The 18,463-nt window shown below is 42.6% G+C and overlaps 1 protein-coding gene and 1 pseudogene across 1 annotated transcript in view; one reads left to right on the top strand and one right to left on the bottom strand.

Annotated features, from left to right (window-relative positions):
• Nucleotides 1-9,996, top strand: part of LOC121003546 (zinc finger protein 22-like) — a 717,821-nt gene extending 707,825 nt beyond the window's left edge. Inside the window, exons 3-4 of the mRNA XM_040435448.1 lie at nucleotides 2,492-2,594; nucleotides 9,292-9,996. Coding sequence (XP_040291382.1) covers nucleotides 2,492-2,594; nucleotides 9,292-9,926 — 738 coding nt within the window. The 3' untranslated portion in view covers nucleotides 9,927-9,996. The remainder of the gene's footprint in view (nucleotides 1-2,491; nucleotides 2,595-9,291) is intronic.
• The window catches only part of LOC121003519, an 869,303-nt pseudogene that overhangs the window by 514,939 nt on the left and 335,901 nt on the right, over nucleotides 1-18,463 (bottom strand).

The raw sequence follows: 18,463 nt of genomic DNA, 5'->3' as shown, positions 1-18,463 counted from the left end.
GACCTGCCCCTGCTTTGGGCTGACAATAACTGACAAAATAAATGAACTGTGAACTAAGTCTAATAGTGACGCACAGTAATTTTTTCAACACTACTTTATTGTATCGTATATGGATTGAATTCATGTCCTTATTTTGTTCCACTAAAGAGTTATCAGGACACCTGCAGGGGCACGCAGTGTTTAAAAAAAATAAAAAATTCTTTACTGCTGGATGCTGTATAGGGATGAGCGAACCAAAACTTTATAGGTTCGGGTTTGGCGTCATGGCAGTGGAGCAATCCCTTTATGGATTAGAATATAACGGAATTCTATGACGGAATGCAGTCTGTGGCCAAGCTTAACAGATCCGTCTGGTTTCAGTTATGCAGGATTTTGTTTTTCGTCCTGCATAACGAAATCAGACAGGTCCGTTATACTTGGCCATAGACTTCTATTATGACGGATCATAACGTTTCGCATTCCGTCAAAGAATTCCATTATATACCGTTATACCGGAATCCATAACAGAATTCCTCCACTGACGCCTAACCCTAACCTATAAAGTTCGGGTTCGCTCATGTTGTATGCTTTTTTTTATTTTTTATTAGTTTTGCTAAGGGTCAGCTAGGACTGTTGGTGGCCTGCTCGATGATGTGCACAGCCATATATTTGACCTGCCTGTCGTACTGACGCACAGTAACGGTTTAGCTACCAGAAAGGACTAGCTATGCATGTTTCTGCAATTCACAGTGATGTACACCAGGATACATTCTCCATAAAATTTTATTGCAGCCTGGGATATACCTGATTTAATGCACTTTGTGACCAATTAATTTGTAACAAAGCTAATTTTTGGGGAAAAACGCGACGAAGCAACCAAATCGAATTTTTTAAAACGTTACTCATCAGAAGTAGTGATAATAATCAGTTCTTGCTTTTTCTGTTTTCTACTGTCCTTACACTATAAGCAGAGATAAGCAGTGGGTTCTAGTGGTGATAGATAATCAGTTCTCCCCTCTCCTGTGTTCTCTCCTGTCCTTATACTATAAGCAGTGATAAGCAGGGGGTTCTAGTGTGGATAATCAGTCATCACCTCTCCTGTTCTTGTACTATAATCAGTGATAATCAGGGTGTTCTAGTGGTGATAGATAATCAGTTCTCACCTGTCCCCTTATACTAGGTACAGTATCTTCATGCCTGCCTAGATATAACAGGAAGACAGCATTAAAGGGTTTGTTCAGGAATAAGTAACTTTTCACATGTGCCCGCAGCCTCTACTATAGAAAGAGTCATACGTACCTGCTACCCTGAGTACCGGTTATGCACGCTGGCTCCATTATGTCCATCTTCCAGTAAATATTTGCTTCCTCACCGACACAGGCATGGTCACCTGCTTCCAGTCATTGGCTGCAGCAGATCAGATGATTATGCCCATTCCGAGGAGGTAAATAAGCCACGGATCGAAAGAACTTTGGCTTATCGGATTCACAGTACTAAACTTTTAATAAAGATAAAAATAATAATCGCCCTATATTCAGAAACGAGTAGAAAACAAATGATCATGGGCAAAGATGTAGCCCAGCTACCACCATACATGTGACATCCACCGGATAGTCTGGATGACAAAATATGTAGGTAACTTCAATGAGGACAAAAACTAGGGCACTTGTGGTGGCATGGGTAAAAAGGCCTAGGGCAATGATACTAGTACCTGGGGAAACTCACCCTGTACAGGCCCTGATTAGACATCAGCCCAGGGACAATCCCTGATGGTGGGATTTCCCTGTCCTCGTGCCTGCCCTGTCTCGCCCTAGGAAGCCCCAGATGGTGATAATACCCCTGGATAGAAAATTAGTGAAAAAGATGGTAAGAAAAAATCCCTTGATCGCAATTTAGTAATAATACTGCGTGATTTGGTAATAATACTCTGACGCGTTTCCCCCAAACGGGTTCCTCAGGGGGTTGATAATAGCTGAATATACTTAGGATGTAAGGATAACATACTTTATCCGAGGGATGATAGCTGAATACATTCCAAAGGTGTAAATACCATACTTTATCCGAAAAATGAGACCAATAAGGCAGACCTTATAATGGGAGCTGAATACATCATGAAAGCTGAGTGCATCACATGTTCCTCGCTGTTATAAGCGATGGATAAAACAGATAGTGTGCCCCATTCGTCATCAGATAGTGTGCCCCATCCTGCCAGGTGTTTGATATCTGTTTCACAACCCTGGGACGTCCAGCAAAGGCAACAAGTGCACAAACAATGTAATGTTATATACACACAATATAATGTTAGGGATGGAATATACGGGCTACTCTCCCTGCATTGCAAACTGGTTGGAATAACGAAGCAATCAGATTGGATTTATACAGGAGACCAGCAGATATTTGGGTCAGATAACTCCTGCTGTCCGGTCATTTTTGGTCGTCTTTTCAGGTCGTATAAAACCTTCCACACGACTTCTCCAACCGTCTGATGACTTCTACAATATTTGATTCACAGCTTCTGAATCCGGGTGAAGATCTGAACATTATATATGTTACAGAGACCTATATGAGGGGTGATGAGCAGAGTACAGAGGACATTCCTACAGATAACCGCCCAGGTGAGTAGTGACCACTAAGTAAAGCAGAGAGGTCTCTAAGATTCTGCTTATACAAATAGAAAAAATAGATATATTGTGCAATGTGGGAATAATGATATTACTATTATTATTATTGATAAGTATATATGAAAGTATAAAGGAACAAAAATAAATATCACATACGGAGAGACTTGTACACAATAACAATTACTAATAATTACTACTAGTAATAAAGTTACTCCCAAGACCATTTGGTAACCAAACAACAAATTCCTATCCCTCTACAGTACAGTCTAGTTACTATACAGAGGTCTTCTCATGTCTCTCCAGTCCCTGTCTTTGCTCTGGCCCCTCCAGGTTTCCTCTTCTGTAGCACTTTTCTCTTCTCTCTTCTGCCTCTTCGCTTCTTCCTTCCTTCCTTCCTAACAGCCAGTCCTAGTATTGTCTAGAATATGGCTTGGACACATCTTTTTGGTGGTTCCTTATGGTTTTTTAGCTATTTCCAGTGAACTCTTGAAGACTAATAGAAGAAGCTGAAATGTTGGGATTTTCCAGCATTTTCCTGCCCCACTAGCCATGTACCACCTACTGGACAATTGTCAGCCATTCTTTAGATAATTGACAACTACAGTACCTTTGATATGCTAATGGCCTGTTGTCCAGATAGACAGTACTCGCTCACACTGGCTTTGAGAGGACAAGTATAGGCTCTAATTACCAGGAAGTTGCTGAGAACAGGATACCAATACAATATATGGCTTACATTATTTTCCCAAAAATTCAAAAAAATCTGTATTAATCTGTATTTCTTACACGTGCATAAATAAATTCACCTACATGCCTTAACATGCTATCAATGGGGTCATTAGTGACCACCCATACGCCTTTTTATGGCGGTCACTAGGGGCCCTTAGGCTGGGCCGCGTTTTTTTTACGGCGGCCCAGTCTAAGCACTGCACGGTTCTCCCATGCAGTGGGGAGCGGGTGCCCGGCTCTCACATGAGAGCCGCGGCCCTTCTCTAACAGCCTGGACTGTCAGGAGTGCTTATCCGGGCTGTTTAACACTTTACATGCCGCAGGCAATGGCACCTGCTGCATGTAAAGTGCTGACAGAGGGAGCAGACTCCCTCTGTCTCCCATCGGCACCCCGTACATGCGATTGCGGGGTGCCAATGTGTGTAAAGGCTGGCTGGGGTCTCGTGTAAGCCCCAGACCAGGCTTGAGTAATTTCCTCTCTGGCGCAGCCTGCTGGTCAATGTCAGAATAGCACTGACCTTAAAATGCAATGCACTATAGGGATAATACATTGCATTTTAAAATAAATCATAAAGCTGTCTGTTATAGTCCCCTTGTGGGACTATAAAGTGGTAATAAAAAACTATTAAATGGTTAAAAAAAAATCATTTATTCAATAAAAAAAATCCTATAAAAAAAAATCATGCTTTTTTTCTATTGAAAATACGCTTTTCATTCTCTCCCATATGTTTGGTATTGCCGCATCCGTAACGACCTGGACTACATACATATCACATAAATTATCCCCTACGGTGAATGCCTTAAAAAAAATAAAAATAAAATACAATTGCTAATTTATTCTTGATAACAAGCGATCAAAAAGCGCCATTTACTCCAAAATGACACCAATGAAAAATACAAGTCGTCCTGCAAAAATCAAGCTCCCACACAACTCCATAGAAAGAAAAAAAAGTTATGGGTCTTGGGAAGCGTCAATGCAAAAACATTTTTTCTTTTTTTTTCTTTTTAAAAAAAAGGGTTTTATTACAAAAAAGTAGTAAAATGTAAAAAAAACTAGATACCGTATATTTGGTATCACTGTAATCGTACTGACCTAGAGAATAAAGATGTTATTTATACCGAAAATTAACACCGTAAAATTTATAACGTAAAAACGCAGTGGTAGTATTGCTGTTTTTCCCATCTCCCTCCCAGAAAGAGTTAATAAAAGTTAATCAGAAATGTGGTGATAACTTTAAAAAGATTTTACTTATCCAGGCCATTCTGAGACTGTTTTCTTGTGACACATTGTACTTCATGATAGTGGTAAATTTAAGTCAATATTTTTCATTTTTATAAAAAAAAATAATACCAAATAAATAAAAATTAGCAACTTTCCAAATTTCTGTTTCTCTGCTTCTAAAACAGATAGTAAAACCTCATATAATAGTTATTACTTTACATTTCCCATATGTCTACTTCATGTTTGGATCATTTTGTGAATGCCATTTTATTTTTTGGGGACGTTAGAAGGCTTAGAAGTTTAGAAGCAAATCTTGACATTTTTCAGAAAATTTCCAAATCCCACTTTTTAAGGACTAGTTCAGATCTGAAGTCACTGGTTTTATAAACTTTGTTAACCCTTTAGGTGTTCCAAAAGAATTAAAGGAAAATGGAAATGGAATTTCAGAATTTCACTTTTTTGGGCGATTTTCCATTTTAATCAATTTTTTCCAGTAACAAAGCAAGGGTTAACAGCCAAACAAAACTCAATATTTATTGCCCTGATTCTGTAGTTTACAGAAGCAAATATTTATTGCCCTGATTCTGTAGTTTACAGAAGCACCCCATATGTGGTCGTAAACTGCTGTACGGGCACACGGCAGGGCCCAGAAGGAAAGGAACGGGCATATGGTTTTTGGAGGGTAGATTTCACTGGGATAATTTTAAGTTGCCTTGTCACATTTGAAGACCCCCTGATGCACCCCTAGAGTATAAACTCCAATAAAATGACCCCATTTTGGAAACTACAAGATAAGGTGGCAGTTTTGTTGGTACTATATTGGGTACATATGATTTTTGGTTGCTCTATATTACACTTTTTGTTAGGCAAGTTAACAAAAAATATCTGTTTTAGCACCGTTTTTATTTCACTTTATTTAACGTTTATCTGACAGGATAGATCATGTAGTATTTTCATAGAGCAGGTTGCTATGAACGCGACAATACCAAATATGACAACTTTTTGGGGTTGTTTGTTTCAGTTTTACATAATAAAGCATCTTTGAAAAAAAAAAATTTTAGTGTCTCCATATTCTGAAAGCCAGATTTCTATTTTTTTGGCGACTGTTTTATTTAGGGTATAATTTTTTGCGGGATGAGATGACTGTTTGGTATGATTTTGGGGTGCGTTTGACTTTTTGATCGCTTGGTAATACACTTATTGTGATGTAAGGTGTAAAAAATAGCTTTTTTTACACCATTTTTTTTTTTTTACGGTGTTCATCTGAGGGGTTAGTTCATGCGATATCTTTATACAGCAGATTCTGATTCTTACGGACGCAGCAATACCTAATATGTATACTTTTTTTTATTAAAGTTTTATATAACTGGATTTTTGAAACAAAAAAAAAAGCCATATTTTTTTTTTTTTTTTTTTTTTTTTTTTTGGGCGTCTTAAGTAGGGTATCATTTTTAGGGGATGAGATGACGTTTTATTGGCACTATTTTGGAATGCATATGACTGATCGTTTGCTATTACACTTTTTGTGATGTAAGGTGACAAAAAATGGCTTTTTTGACACTGATTTTATTTTTTTACGGTGTTCAACTTAGGGGTTAGGTCATGTGATATTTTTATAGAGCAGGTTGTTACTACGCGGCAATACCTTATATGTCTATTTTTTATAAAAAATTTTACATTTAACACAATAAAAGCATTTTTGAAACAAAAAAAATCATGTTTTAGTGTCTCCAGGTCTGAGAGCCATATTTTTTTTTATTTTTTAGGCGATTGTCTTAGGTAAGGGCTTATTTTTTGCGGGATGAAGTGACTGTTAGATTGTTACGCCTTTATGATCACTTGGTGTTGCACTTTTAGTGATGTAAGGTGACAAAAAAATGTTTTTTTAGAACAGTTTTTATTTTATTATTTTGACGGTGTTCATCTGAGGGGTTAGGTCATATAATATTTTTAATGAACCAGTCAATATGGACGCGGCAATACCTAATATGTGTACTTTTCTTTTCTTTTTCCTATTTTTTACAATTTTTTTATTTTTATTTTGGGAAAAGGTTGCTTTTTTTCTTGAAACTTTTCATTTTTTTGTAAAACCTTTCTTTTTTTTAACTTCTTTTTATGTCCCACTCTGGGACTTCAACTTTTGGGGGTCTGATCCCCTTTTCAATGCATTACAATACTTCTGTATTGTAATGCATTGGCTGTAAGTGTATTACACAGTGTAATACAGGGGGCTGGATCTCACAGGCTTTCATGGAAGGTAGCCACAAAACTTCTCATTTTTAAGTCCCGGCCAGAAATGACGTACAGTGGGGCAAAAAATTATTTAGTCAGCCACCAATTGTGCAAGTTCTCCCACTTAAAAAGATGAGCGAGGCCTGTAATTTTCATTATAGGTACACTTCAACTATGAGAGACAGAATGGGGGGAAAGAATACAGAAAATTACATTGTAGGATTTCTAATGAATTAATTGGTAAAATAAGTATTTGGTCACCTACAAACAAGTAAGATGTCTGGCTCTCACAGACCTGTAACTTCTTCTTTAAGAGGCTCCTCTGTCCTCCACTCGTTACCTGTATTAATGGCACCTGTTTGAACTTGTTATCAGTATAAAAGACACCTGTCCACAACCTCAAACAGTCACACTCCAAACTCCACTATGGCCAAGACCAAAGAGCTGTCGAAGGAGACTAGAAACAAAATTGTAGACCTGCACCAGGCTGGGAAAACCGAATCTGCAATAGGCAAGCAGCTTTGTGTGAAGAAATGAACTGTGGGAGCAATTATTAGAAAATGGAAGACATACAAGACCACTGATAATCTCCCTCGATCTGGGGCTCCAAGCTAGATCTCACCCCGTGGGGTCAAAATGATCACAAGAACGGTGAGCAAAAATTCCAGAACCACACGAGGGGACCTAGTGAATGACCTGCAGAGAGCTAAGACCAAAGTAACAAAGGCTACCATCAGTAACACACTACGCCGCTAGGGACTCAAATCCTGCAGTGCCAGACGTGTCCCCCTGCTTAAGCCAGTACATGTCCAGGCCCGTCTGAAGTTTGCTAGAGAGCATTTGGATGATCCAGAAGAGGATTAGCAGAATGTCATATGGTCAGATGAAACCAAAGTAGAACTTTTTGGTAAAAACTTAACTCATCATGTTTGGAGGAGAAAGAATGCTGAGTTGCATCCAAAGAACACCATGCCTACTGTGAAGCATGGGGGTGGAAACAGGATGACTGATCCATGTAAAGGAAAGAATTATTGGGGCCATGTATCGTGAGATTTTGAGTGAAAACCTCCTTCCATCAGCAAGGGCATTGAAGATGAAACGTGGCTGGGTCTTTTAGCATTACAATGATCCCAAACACACTGCCCAGGCAACGAAGGAGTGGCTTCGTAAGAAGCATTTCAAGGTACTGGAGTGGCCTAGCCAGTCTCCAGATCTCAACCCCATAAAAAACCTTTGGAGTGAGTTGAAAGTCTATGTTGCCCAGCAACAGCCCCAAAACATGGAGGAATGGGCCAAAATACCAACAACAGTGTGTGAAAACCTTGTGAAGACTTACAGAAAACGTTTGACCTCTGTCATTGCCAACAAAGGGTATATAGCAAAGTATTGAGATGAACTTTTGTTATTGACCAAATACTTATTTTCCACCATAATTTGCAAATAAATTCTTTAAAAATCAGACCGTGATTTTCTGGATTTTTTTTCTCATTATGTCTCTCATACTTGAGCTATATCTATGATGAAAATTACAGGCCTCTCTCATCTTTTTAAGTGGGAGAACTTGCACAATCAGTGGCTGACTAAATACTTTTTTGCCCCACTGTACATGTATGTCATGGGTCCTTAAGGGGTTAATCCACAAAAAAAGTAAGATTTTATGGAGCGTGCCTTCCAGTTTATTTACTTGAGAGTGACAGGACTGTGCTTCCTACTGTCCATTCTACTCTCCTCCCTCCGAGTCCAGCTGCTGTATCTGTTTTCCATTATAGCCCAGGTCTCCTTTGCTTGCACTCTCCCCAGCAGCAGGTGTGATACAGTGATGTCATTGTACCTGCTGGGCTGAGTAGGAGAGCGAACAGACAAAAGATAATCCCCCGGCCTGTGCGCTCTCCTCAGCTCAGCAGGAAAGATGACGTCATCACATCACGTCTGCTGCTGGGAAGAGCATGATGTGCTCGGTATTAGGGAGCTTCACTACTGTAAGGGGCACTAAGGGACAGCACTACTGTAGAAGGGGAAACAAAGGGGGCATAATTACTGTGTGGGACCAGTAAGGGGAAGCATTATTGTAAGGGGCATAACTACTGTGTGGAGGCACTAAGCGGGGATAACTACTGTTTGGAGACATCAAGGGGGCATTCTCCTGAGCGCACTACACGGGAATTCTACTGTGAAATAGACTCTTAGGGGAGATAACTATGGTGTGGGGAACTAAGGGGGCAATTAACGCCTCTTGGCCAGTGCTAGGAAATGTTTTATTTATATGTATTTAAAATGACTGATTGGGTGGAGGTTGCAGGGAAGTTGCTGAAGGTGGGGGCCAACCTGGCATAGTTATGCCCCTCGATCTACTATTAGATCGTGATCTTTTTTGCCACCAATGTTTTAGTCAGTTAATTTGTGCCATGCTTTTCTGTGGATTTTTTTTATACTGAAATGTAATACAATTTCAATAGAATATTTTGGTATATTATTCATCAATAATAAAATGTCTTTTGTTCTTGGCAGATGACTGTACCAGGAACTTAGAGAAACATCCGGTATCTTCACATTTTGAAGTAGATGATTGTGGTATCATAAAATATATATATGAAGAGCATGCCAATATCCAAGATATATCTTCATCCAATTACAGCAAAAATGTATTATTTGATCCTTTTAAACAGGTCCGATCTTCTGATTCATCACAGACTGTAACACAGAATAAAAGTCACAGAAAAGGTGCTAAACCTCAAACAGCTCACGTAAGAGAGAAGACATATTCATGTTCAGAATGTGGGAAATGTTTTAAGCATAAATCAACTCTTATTACACATCAGAGAATTCACACAGGGGAGAAGCCATTTTCATGCTCAGAATGTGGGAAATGTTTTAAGCATAGATCAACTCTTATTACACATCAGAGAAATCACACAGGAGAGAAGCCATATTCATGCTCAGAATGTGGGAAAAGTTTTAACAATAAATCACATCTTATTAGACATCAGAGAGTTCACACAGGGGAGAAGCCATTTTCATGCTCAGAATGTCGGAAATGTTTTAACCAAAAATCAGTTCTTGTTAGACATAAAAAAAATCACAGAGAAGCATCTCCATGCTTAGTGCCCTCCCTTATGTGTTTTTATGGTAGTCAGTGTCGCTAACTGGCTTTATTCCATCAGACACTCATTTTTACAGGCAGATAAAACAGAACCTTGCTTTGAGTTACAAGAGGTGGCCGAGGGCTTGGAGTGATGATTGGGACCGCTGGGAGAGCACGTGTTGTCTCCTGTATTGAATGACTACCGGTCATAAAGGACAGATCCAGTTAAAAGTGAAAGTTTATACTGTATATATATCCCCTCTCAACAAAAATGTTTGGGGAGAGGAAAAAACAAACAAACTATAGGGCCTGATATAAAAAGATAACTATCTACCTATTCCAGCCCCGGTCTGTTCTACCTTTTATAAGTATTTGTAAAATTAAAAACTTCAAATATGAGCTTGTCAAGAAACCGTCAGCTCTTACTGGGTTTCATCAGTAATGTGCAAGTTCTTCCAACAAGTGACCCAGGTGAGGATTGTCTCATTACATAGAAGCCATTACTTGCCCTTCTAAAGGAATACCATCTTAATCTGCACACCCTGACCAAAATGTACCTGTAGATAAACCCAACAAGTGGGGTCCCCACCATCCCTGTATTTGTAGAAGTCATGTGCTTCATTCATCTCACATGAATTTACCAGTGGGTGAATCCTTGGGTATTTTCTTCTTTGTATGTCCCACTAGCTCTGGATTTTTTTTGTTTTTATAATTGAAGACTTGATATAAAATATATTTATTGGATATATTGAATTTTTGATCATTTTGTTTCCTATGACTATTCCCATTCCTATTATTGTATGGTGATACGGAGATGATATGTTTTATTTGGAGGATCTCTAATATTCAGGCTGTTCCATGAGCTCCATGGGCGCAGTTACAGTATTGTCTGGGTTTTTAATCGGATGACTTACACCTGACAATACTTCTACAAGTAATGACGATACCTCAGATGGAGAGAGGGGGGGTAGTGACCCTTTACTGTTTCTATGGATGGTTTTGGATGCTGCCCCTTAATATATTCTGTAGGTGATTGCTTGTTTTGTGCACGTAGTGGTTTCTACCTTGCCAGACAGGGGCCGTTATGGTGCAGAAGCATCACTCATCGCATTTGGATGCCCTAGTTACAGTGATGTGTAAATGTCCCATAGGCCAAAATATATTTTAAAAGTATCAAAATATATAATAAAATGCAAGTGAGACTAAAATAGAAAAAAAATTCTACATAGTTTCTCTTTTTACATGAAGCAAAAAAACAACATTTATCAATATGACCAAAACAGGGACCCAATTTTGGTGTCAATCTGCATATTTAAAGAATAAAGAGCTTGAGTTTGAATTAAAAAGAAAATAAATCTCTGAAAAACATATCAATAAAAAGCCCCATGCGTCATGTAAAGAAAAGTTGAAAAAATTAGGTAGGCAGCAGTGTGACAAATACTGCACTGCGCTGCCCTACCTGACGTCAAATACATTGAGCTCACGAGACATGGTATAGTCACTGGTTACCAAGACGTGACGTTACACCCTCCCGGAGGAGCATGTGAGGTCAGCTTGGTACAGTTTACACAGTTGCCTCCTGTCCACACAGGCACAGAGAGGCAGGGGGGTGAGCGACGGTGGTTCAAGCAGCCTCCAGCGTATCTCCACACGCGCTCACAACCCTGACAAGCTGAGAGAGCCTTTTCACTGCCCCAGTGAAACAGCACTTTCTCAGACTGTTGTGAAGCGGTGACATGAGTCATTTATGATGGGAGACATGTGTCATCCAGAATGCTGCAGGAAGCATTCTCAAAGAGGTTTTGTTTGCACTGGGACTGTGTCACCAAGGTGCCCGGCCTTGGTGGAGTAAAGGCCCCTAGATTAGGTGTCCACTAAGGTAGTTGGTGGACACCATGATAAATAGCATAGCATAGTCCGAGTCTGGCTTTTACTGGGAACAGGCAATGTGCTGGGTGGGTGCCTGTTCCCCATGCTCTAGTCCGGGACTTGGGGCATGCTCATGTCTAGGCATTCTATTTAATCCTGCTGCTGGACTTAGGCGTGTCTCAGTCTGGGGAAGAAGGTAGACAGTGTGAGGTAACACTGTCAGTGTGTGGTGTGTTTGTTGGACCCGGCTGTGATCCGGATTTGTCAGCTGTACATATTTGGACAAGACTAAATAAACAAGACTTTGATGAACTTTGTGGTATCCCTGCCTCTGTACACTGGTCAAGTGAGTACTGTTCCTTACATTTGGTGGAGGATGCGGGCAAGCGACCAGCGAGGCAAACACAAGGGTGCATGTCCCTGATAAAGCCGACCAAGTTTCGCCCTAAGCCAGTGGATCAAATGGAGGCAATCTTACAGCAGCTGGTCCAGACTAATGCCCAACAAGCCGAGTGCAATGCACAGCAGCAAGCAGCGAACGCCCAACAACAGACTAATAGCCTGTTGATTCAATAGATTGCGTCCCTGCGAGCGTCCCAGCAAGGAACCCCACCTGCGGTGACTCCGTTTCCGTCTGCCGCCCGGGATCAAGTCTGGTGAGCACTGAGGAAAATGAGTCCGGAGGACAACGGGGAGGCCTTTGAAAGAACGGCTGAGCAGGAAAACCCGCCGTCCAACCACTGGGCTGAGGTGGTGGCACCGTTCCTGGTAGGAGATGCCCAGAAAGCCTACTTTGACCTCAGCTGTGAGGACGCCCAGGACTATGAGAAACTAAAAGGTGACATCTTGGCTCGGATGGGGGTTAACATGTAAGTGCGGGCGCAAAGGGTGTAACAGTGGTAGTTGACCGTTTTGTGCGCACACTGCCGGTTGCCATACAGTGCTGGGAGGGTCAAGGAGACCCCGGCAACCTCGACCAATTGGTTAACTTGGTCGAGCGGTATATGGCGATACAGGAGTTGATGCAGGGCTCTGCTCAGATGAGGGAGACACGCCAGCCCCCTCCCAGCCTAGGGAGCCTGGAAAAAGGTCCCGGCTTCCTATGGGGGGTAACACAAACCATGCTCCTGTTAGGCGAATCCCGGGGACCTGCAAAGCCACTGTGATTCGGTGCTGGCGCTGCCAAGGCCCGGGACATGTGGCTACTAAATGCCCCTTGACTTCTGAACCGATTGGACTGCGGATTCGCTCACCGGTCCTCGTTCTATGCCTGAACGGTATGTATCGCTGACCCCCTGCTGGCCGCTGAAAAGCCTCCCTTGTGTCAGGTCTTTATTAACGGGTACCAGGTCAAGGCACTGCTGGATTCTGGGAGCCTGGTGACCCTCGTGCATGAGTCACTGATTTCAGAAGACATCCCAGGAAAACAAAAATTAGCCATAGTCTGTATCCATGGGGACCTCCGGGAGTATCCAACAACTAGGGTTACCCTGTCTGCGTCAGGCAGGGAAGTACAACATGTTGTGGCGGTAGTGCGACATCTCCCTTATGACGCCATTTTTGGGAAGAGGCTTGCCTATTTTCTGGACCTTATGGAAGGACGGAATGCATTCTCTTGGGGAGGAAAACTGTCCGGGTCCTGAACCCGTAGACCCCGATCCTGGGGTACCAGCTGTAGGGGTCACCACCACAGATCTAGAGTGTAACCCCGATTGGTTTTCCCTAGAGGTGTTGGCTAGTGAGACTGTAGAGACCCCATCTATCCCGGACCTGGAGGTGTCCCGAGACACGTTCGGGACAGCCCAGCTCCAGGATCCTACATTGGTGCAGGCGAGAGGGTAACTGTAATCAATGGGGTAGCTGAGCACCCAGGTGCAGAATCTGTGTTTCCCCACCTGGCTGTTAACCAAGACCTATTGTACCGGGTGGACAAGGTTCAACAAGAGGTAATAGAGCAGTTGGTGGTACTTTGAGCCCTACTACCGGGTACTGGTAATTGTGCCCACAGTTGACAGTAAGTTCCTTGCAAGATGGCAAGGACCCTACGATGATAAAGTGGGGACAGTAAAGCTGAAGCAGGTATACCATGTTAATTTACTAAAGCCCTGGAAAGATAGGGAAAGTCTGTTTGGGGACAGCCCACTCTCTGTCTTGTTTGCAGGGAAGGCTCCGTTGCCACCGGCGGTCCCGGGGAAAGCCTCCGCCGCAGTGAAGATAGCGGATGGCCTGTCTACTAAACAGGTTCAGGAGGCCAGGTAGTTTGTGAGTCAAAATAGGGATGTATTCTCTGAACTTCCTGGACGTACCTCCGTAGTCCAGCATGACATTGTCACTGATCCCCAGGTCAAAGTTTGCTTAAAGCCGTATCTGGTGCCTGAGGCTCGGCGACAAGCCATCTCTGAGGAAGTGAAGTCGATGCTGCGACTTGGAGTCATTGAAGAGTCCCAGAGTGAGTGGGCTAGTCTAATAGTCCTTATACCAAAACCAGATGGAACGTTACGGTTCTGTAACGACTTCCAGAAGCTCAATGAGATATCAAAATTTGATGCCTACCCCATGCCTCAGGTCGATGAGTTGATAGAGCGATTAGGGCAAGCTCGATACTTTTCGGTCTTGGATCTCACAAAAGGGTACTGGCAGGTGCCCTTAATGGAGGCTGCAAAGGATAAAACTGTGTTTGTCACCCCGAAGGGCTGTTTCAATATAAGGTGTTGTCCTTTGGCTTACATGGCGCTCCAGCCACATTCCAGCGGTAAATGGATATCATCCTCTGGCCCCATCATCAGTATGCTTCAACCTACCTCGATGATATAGTGGTATTTAGCACGGACTAGGAGAGTCACTTCAAGAAGGTGCAGGCAGTGGAAGATTCTCTCCGGAAAGCGGGATTGACTGCCAACCCAAAGAAATGTACTATAGGGTTGGACGATTGGTACCTGGGGTATATAATTGGACAGGGAATCATCAAAGCCCAGGTAAATAAAAAAGAAGTATGCTCCAGCACAAAAAAACAACAACTTAAAACTAATAATCTTTATTTCAATCACTTTAAAAACTGGGAATGGACATCCCAAATACAAACAGACTGTTATCAGTGCAGGTCTTATATGTACAGACCAATAATAAGCACCCAGGGGAAAAGGGAGGTGGGAAATCTGTCCCTTTGCTCTCCCTATTCTATTCCTCAGCCCCTAATGGTGGGGACTCCCTGTCCTCAAACCTGGGCTAGTATTGCCCTCACGAGACCCTGGGGGGATACCAAAAAAGAATGTGGATAACCACAGTTCTCTAGTTAATGTGCTTATAAAAAATTATATAAATACAAAAGACACCCAACCCTATTAGAAGGGCCTAAGGGTGGATCGCATTCACAGTCACGATATTGTAAAGGACCCAGGAGTGAATGCGTAATCCACACGTTGATTTAAATAATGCAAACAAATCCTGGCGCGTTTCTCCCATTCACGGGTTCATCAGGGGGTCAAAAGGATTTGGATGAGGGATGCCAGTATATAGAGAATATAGCATCCACAACTAAAAAAGATACCGATAGACGTATGATAGGGCATTGATAGCCGATGGCAGGAGGAGCAATCTATTATTTACAGACAGATTGTAGTAATATCACCAAAGCCAGCCCCAGTTAGTAATTATGCCAGTCGCAGGACCTATGCTGCATAAGATATAGCATGAAACATCACAGGTCCAATGGGGGATGTCATAAAATCCTTTAATCCATAAGGATGGCCCACGAATTGTCTGTGTCCATATACGATGGTCTCCGTGCCTCCTCCATCAGCTGGACCTGTGATGTTTCATGCTATATCTTATGCAGACTATGCGGTGGACTTCGCATAGGTCCTGCGACTGGCATAATTACTGACTGGGGCTGGCTTTGATCATATTACTACAATCTGTCTGTAAATAATAGCCAATGGCAGGAGGAGCAATCTATCGATGCCCTATCATATGTCTATTGGTATTTTTATTAGTTGTGGATGCCATATTATCTATATACTGGCATCGCTCACCCAAATCCTTTTGACCCCCTGATGAACCCGTAAATGGGAGAAACGCGTTGGAGTTTCTTTGCATTATTTTAATCAATGTGTGGATTACGCATTCACTCCCGGATCTTTTACAATATCTTGACTGTAAGTGTGAATGCGATCCACCCTTAGGCCCTTCTAATAAGGTTGGGTGTCTTTTGTATTTATACAATTTTTTATAAGCACCTTAACTAGGGAACTGTGGTTATCCACATTCTTTTTTGGTATCCCCCCAGGGTCTCGTGAGGGCAATACTAGCCCAGGTTCGAGGACAGGGAGTCGCCACCATTAGGGGCCGTTCCTGGGCTGAGGAATAGACTAGGGAGAGCAAAGAGACAGATTTCCCACCTCCCTTTTTCCCTGGGTGCTTATTATTGGTCTGTAAATATAAAACCTGCACTGATAACAGTCTGTTTGTATTTGGAATGTCCTTTCCCAGTTTTTAAAGTGATTGATATAAAGATTATTAGTTTTAAGGGTTATTTTTGTGCTGGAGCATAGTTTTGGTTAATTAACCCAGATATATGTCAGTATCTGCTAATTAGCTGGACTTGTATAAATAAAAAAGAAGCCATACAGAACTGGCCCCGGCCTCTTACGACGAGGCAGGTGAAAGCCTTCCTAGGGTTAGTGGGATATTACCGGAGGTTTATTCCCAATTTTGCCACGTTGTCAGCTCCATTATCAAACCTCCTGAAAGGGCGGAAGTCCGTAATGGTCCGCTTGGGTGTTCAGGCAGAGGAGGCCTTCAGGACATTGAAGTCGGTGTTGTGTGGGACATCTGTCCTGGTTACACCCGACTTTAATAAAGTGTTTATTGTACGGACAGATGCCTCTGAAGTAGGTCTAGGTGCAGTGCTGTCTCGGGAGGTTAACTGTTAGGAGCATCCCGTTAGTTTCCTAAGCCGCAAGCTAACGCCAGCCAAAACTAGGTATAGTATAGTGGAGAGGAAGTGTCTCGCCATCAAGTGGGCACTCGAGTCTCTCCGTTATTATCTGCTGGGGAGGACATTCCGCCTGTTGACCGATCATTCACCTCTCACGTGGATGTGTCAGGCGAAGAAGAGGAATGCTCAGGTCACCAGATGGTTCCTCTCCATGCAAAATTTTAAGTTTACAGTGGAACACAGGGCAGGGACGCTGCAGGGGAATGCAGATGCCATGTCCAGAGTCCACTGTATGGCATGTGTTCACCCCGACAGGTTTGAACAAAGGGGTAGGGGGGTATGTGAGGCAGTGACAGGAGTCATTTATGATGGGAGATCTGTGTCACTCAGAATGCTGTAGGAAGCATTCTAAAAGAGGTTTTGTTTGCACTGGGAACGTGTCACCAGGGTAACCGGCCTTGGTGGAGTAAAGGCCCCTAGATTATGTGTCCAGTAAGGTAGTTGGTGGACACCATGATTAATAGCATAGCTGGTTCCAGCTAGTCTGGTTCAGGCTTTTACTGGGAACAGGCAATGTGCTGGGTGGGTGCCTGTTCCCCATGCTCTAGTTCGGGACTTGGGGCATGCTCATGTCTAGGGATTCTATTTAATCCTGCTGCTGGACTTGGGCGTGTCTCAGTCTGGGGAAGAAGGTAGACAGTGTGAGGTAACACTGTCAGTGTGTGCTGTGTTCGTTGGAGCCGGCTGTGATCCGGATTTATCAGCTGTACATATTTGGACAAGACTAAATAAAGAAGACTTTGATGAACTTTGTGGTATCCCTGCCTCTGTACACTGGTCAAGTGAGTACGGTTCCTTACACCGGGTAGACTGCCACCAGTTTCTCATTTGATATAAGCCCGGTCCTCTAACGGGATTATATAGGGTGAGAAACCAACCCGCAGTAGCGAATTACTATGCCGAAACACGGACATGAGGATTCGTGATCGAGATACAGAACAGCACAAGATTAAATTAAATTATACAGTACAGACCAAAAGTTTGGACACACCTTCTCATTCAAAGAGTTGGCTATGAAAATTGTAGATTCACACTGAAGGCATCAAAACTATGAATTAACACATGTGGAATTATATACAGTTGCAAGAAAAAGTATGTGAACCCTTTGGAATGATATGGATATCTGCACAAATTGGTCATAAAATGTGATCTGATCTTCATCTAAGTCACAACAATAGACAATCACAGACTGCTTAAAGGGGTTATCCCATCATAATGATCACTGTTAAATCTGTTAATGATTTGACAGTGATCATTTTTGTAAATATACTTTATTAACAAATTCCCACCGATTAGGAGAAAATTCATCCCCACTTACCTTATTGTTGTGACTCGGTCTCCCCTGGTTACGACCACCGCTCTTCCGCAAAATCCCGATGGTCGCGCTTGCCCAGAAGACTTCTTCTTTTCTCCCGGCCGGGCCACTCGCTGTCCTGAACGCGCATGCTGCCGCGCATGCGCGACGGTGACTTCTTCCCGGCCAGAATAGTACAGAGCTGCGAACGCGCACGCCGGCTCTGTACTATACTGGCCAGCAATAAGTCACATTGCGCATGCGCGGCAGCGTGCGCGTTCAGTCCAGCGCGCGGCGCGGCCGGGAGAAGACTTCAATCAAGATGAAGCCCGCCCCCAGCCAGAATCCAGGAAGTGAACGCGCGGTGGCAGCAGGGAAGTATGAAACTGCTAAGTGGGATAACCCCTTTAAACTAATAACACACAAAGAATTCAATGTT

This window comes from Bufo bufo, chromosome 6 (genome assembly GCF_905171765.1).
Source record: "Bufo bufo chromosome 6, aBufBuf1.1, whole genome shotgun sequence".
Lineage (NCBI taxonomy): Eukaryota > Metazoa > Chordata > Amphibia > Anura > Bufonidae > Bufo > Bufo bufo.
The sequence above is the reverse complement of the archived record's forward strand: the minus strand, read 5'-3'. Positions and strand labels throughout refer to the sequence as shown.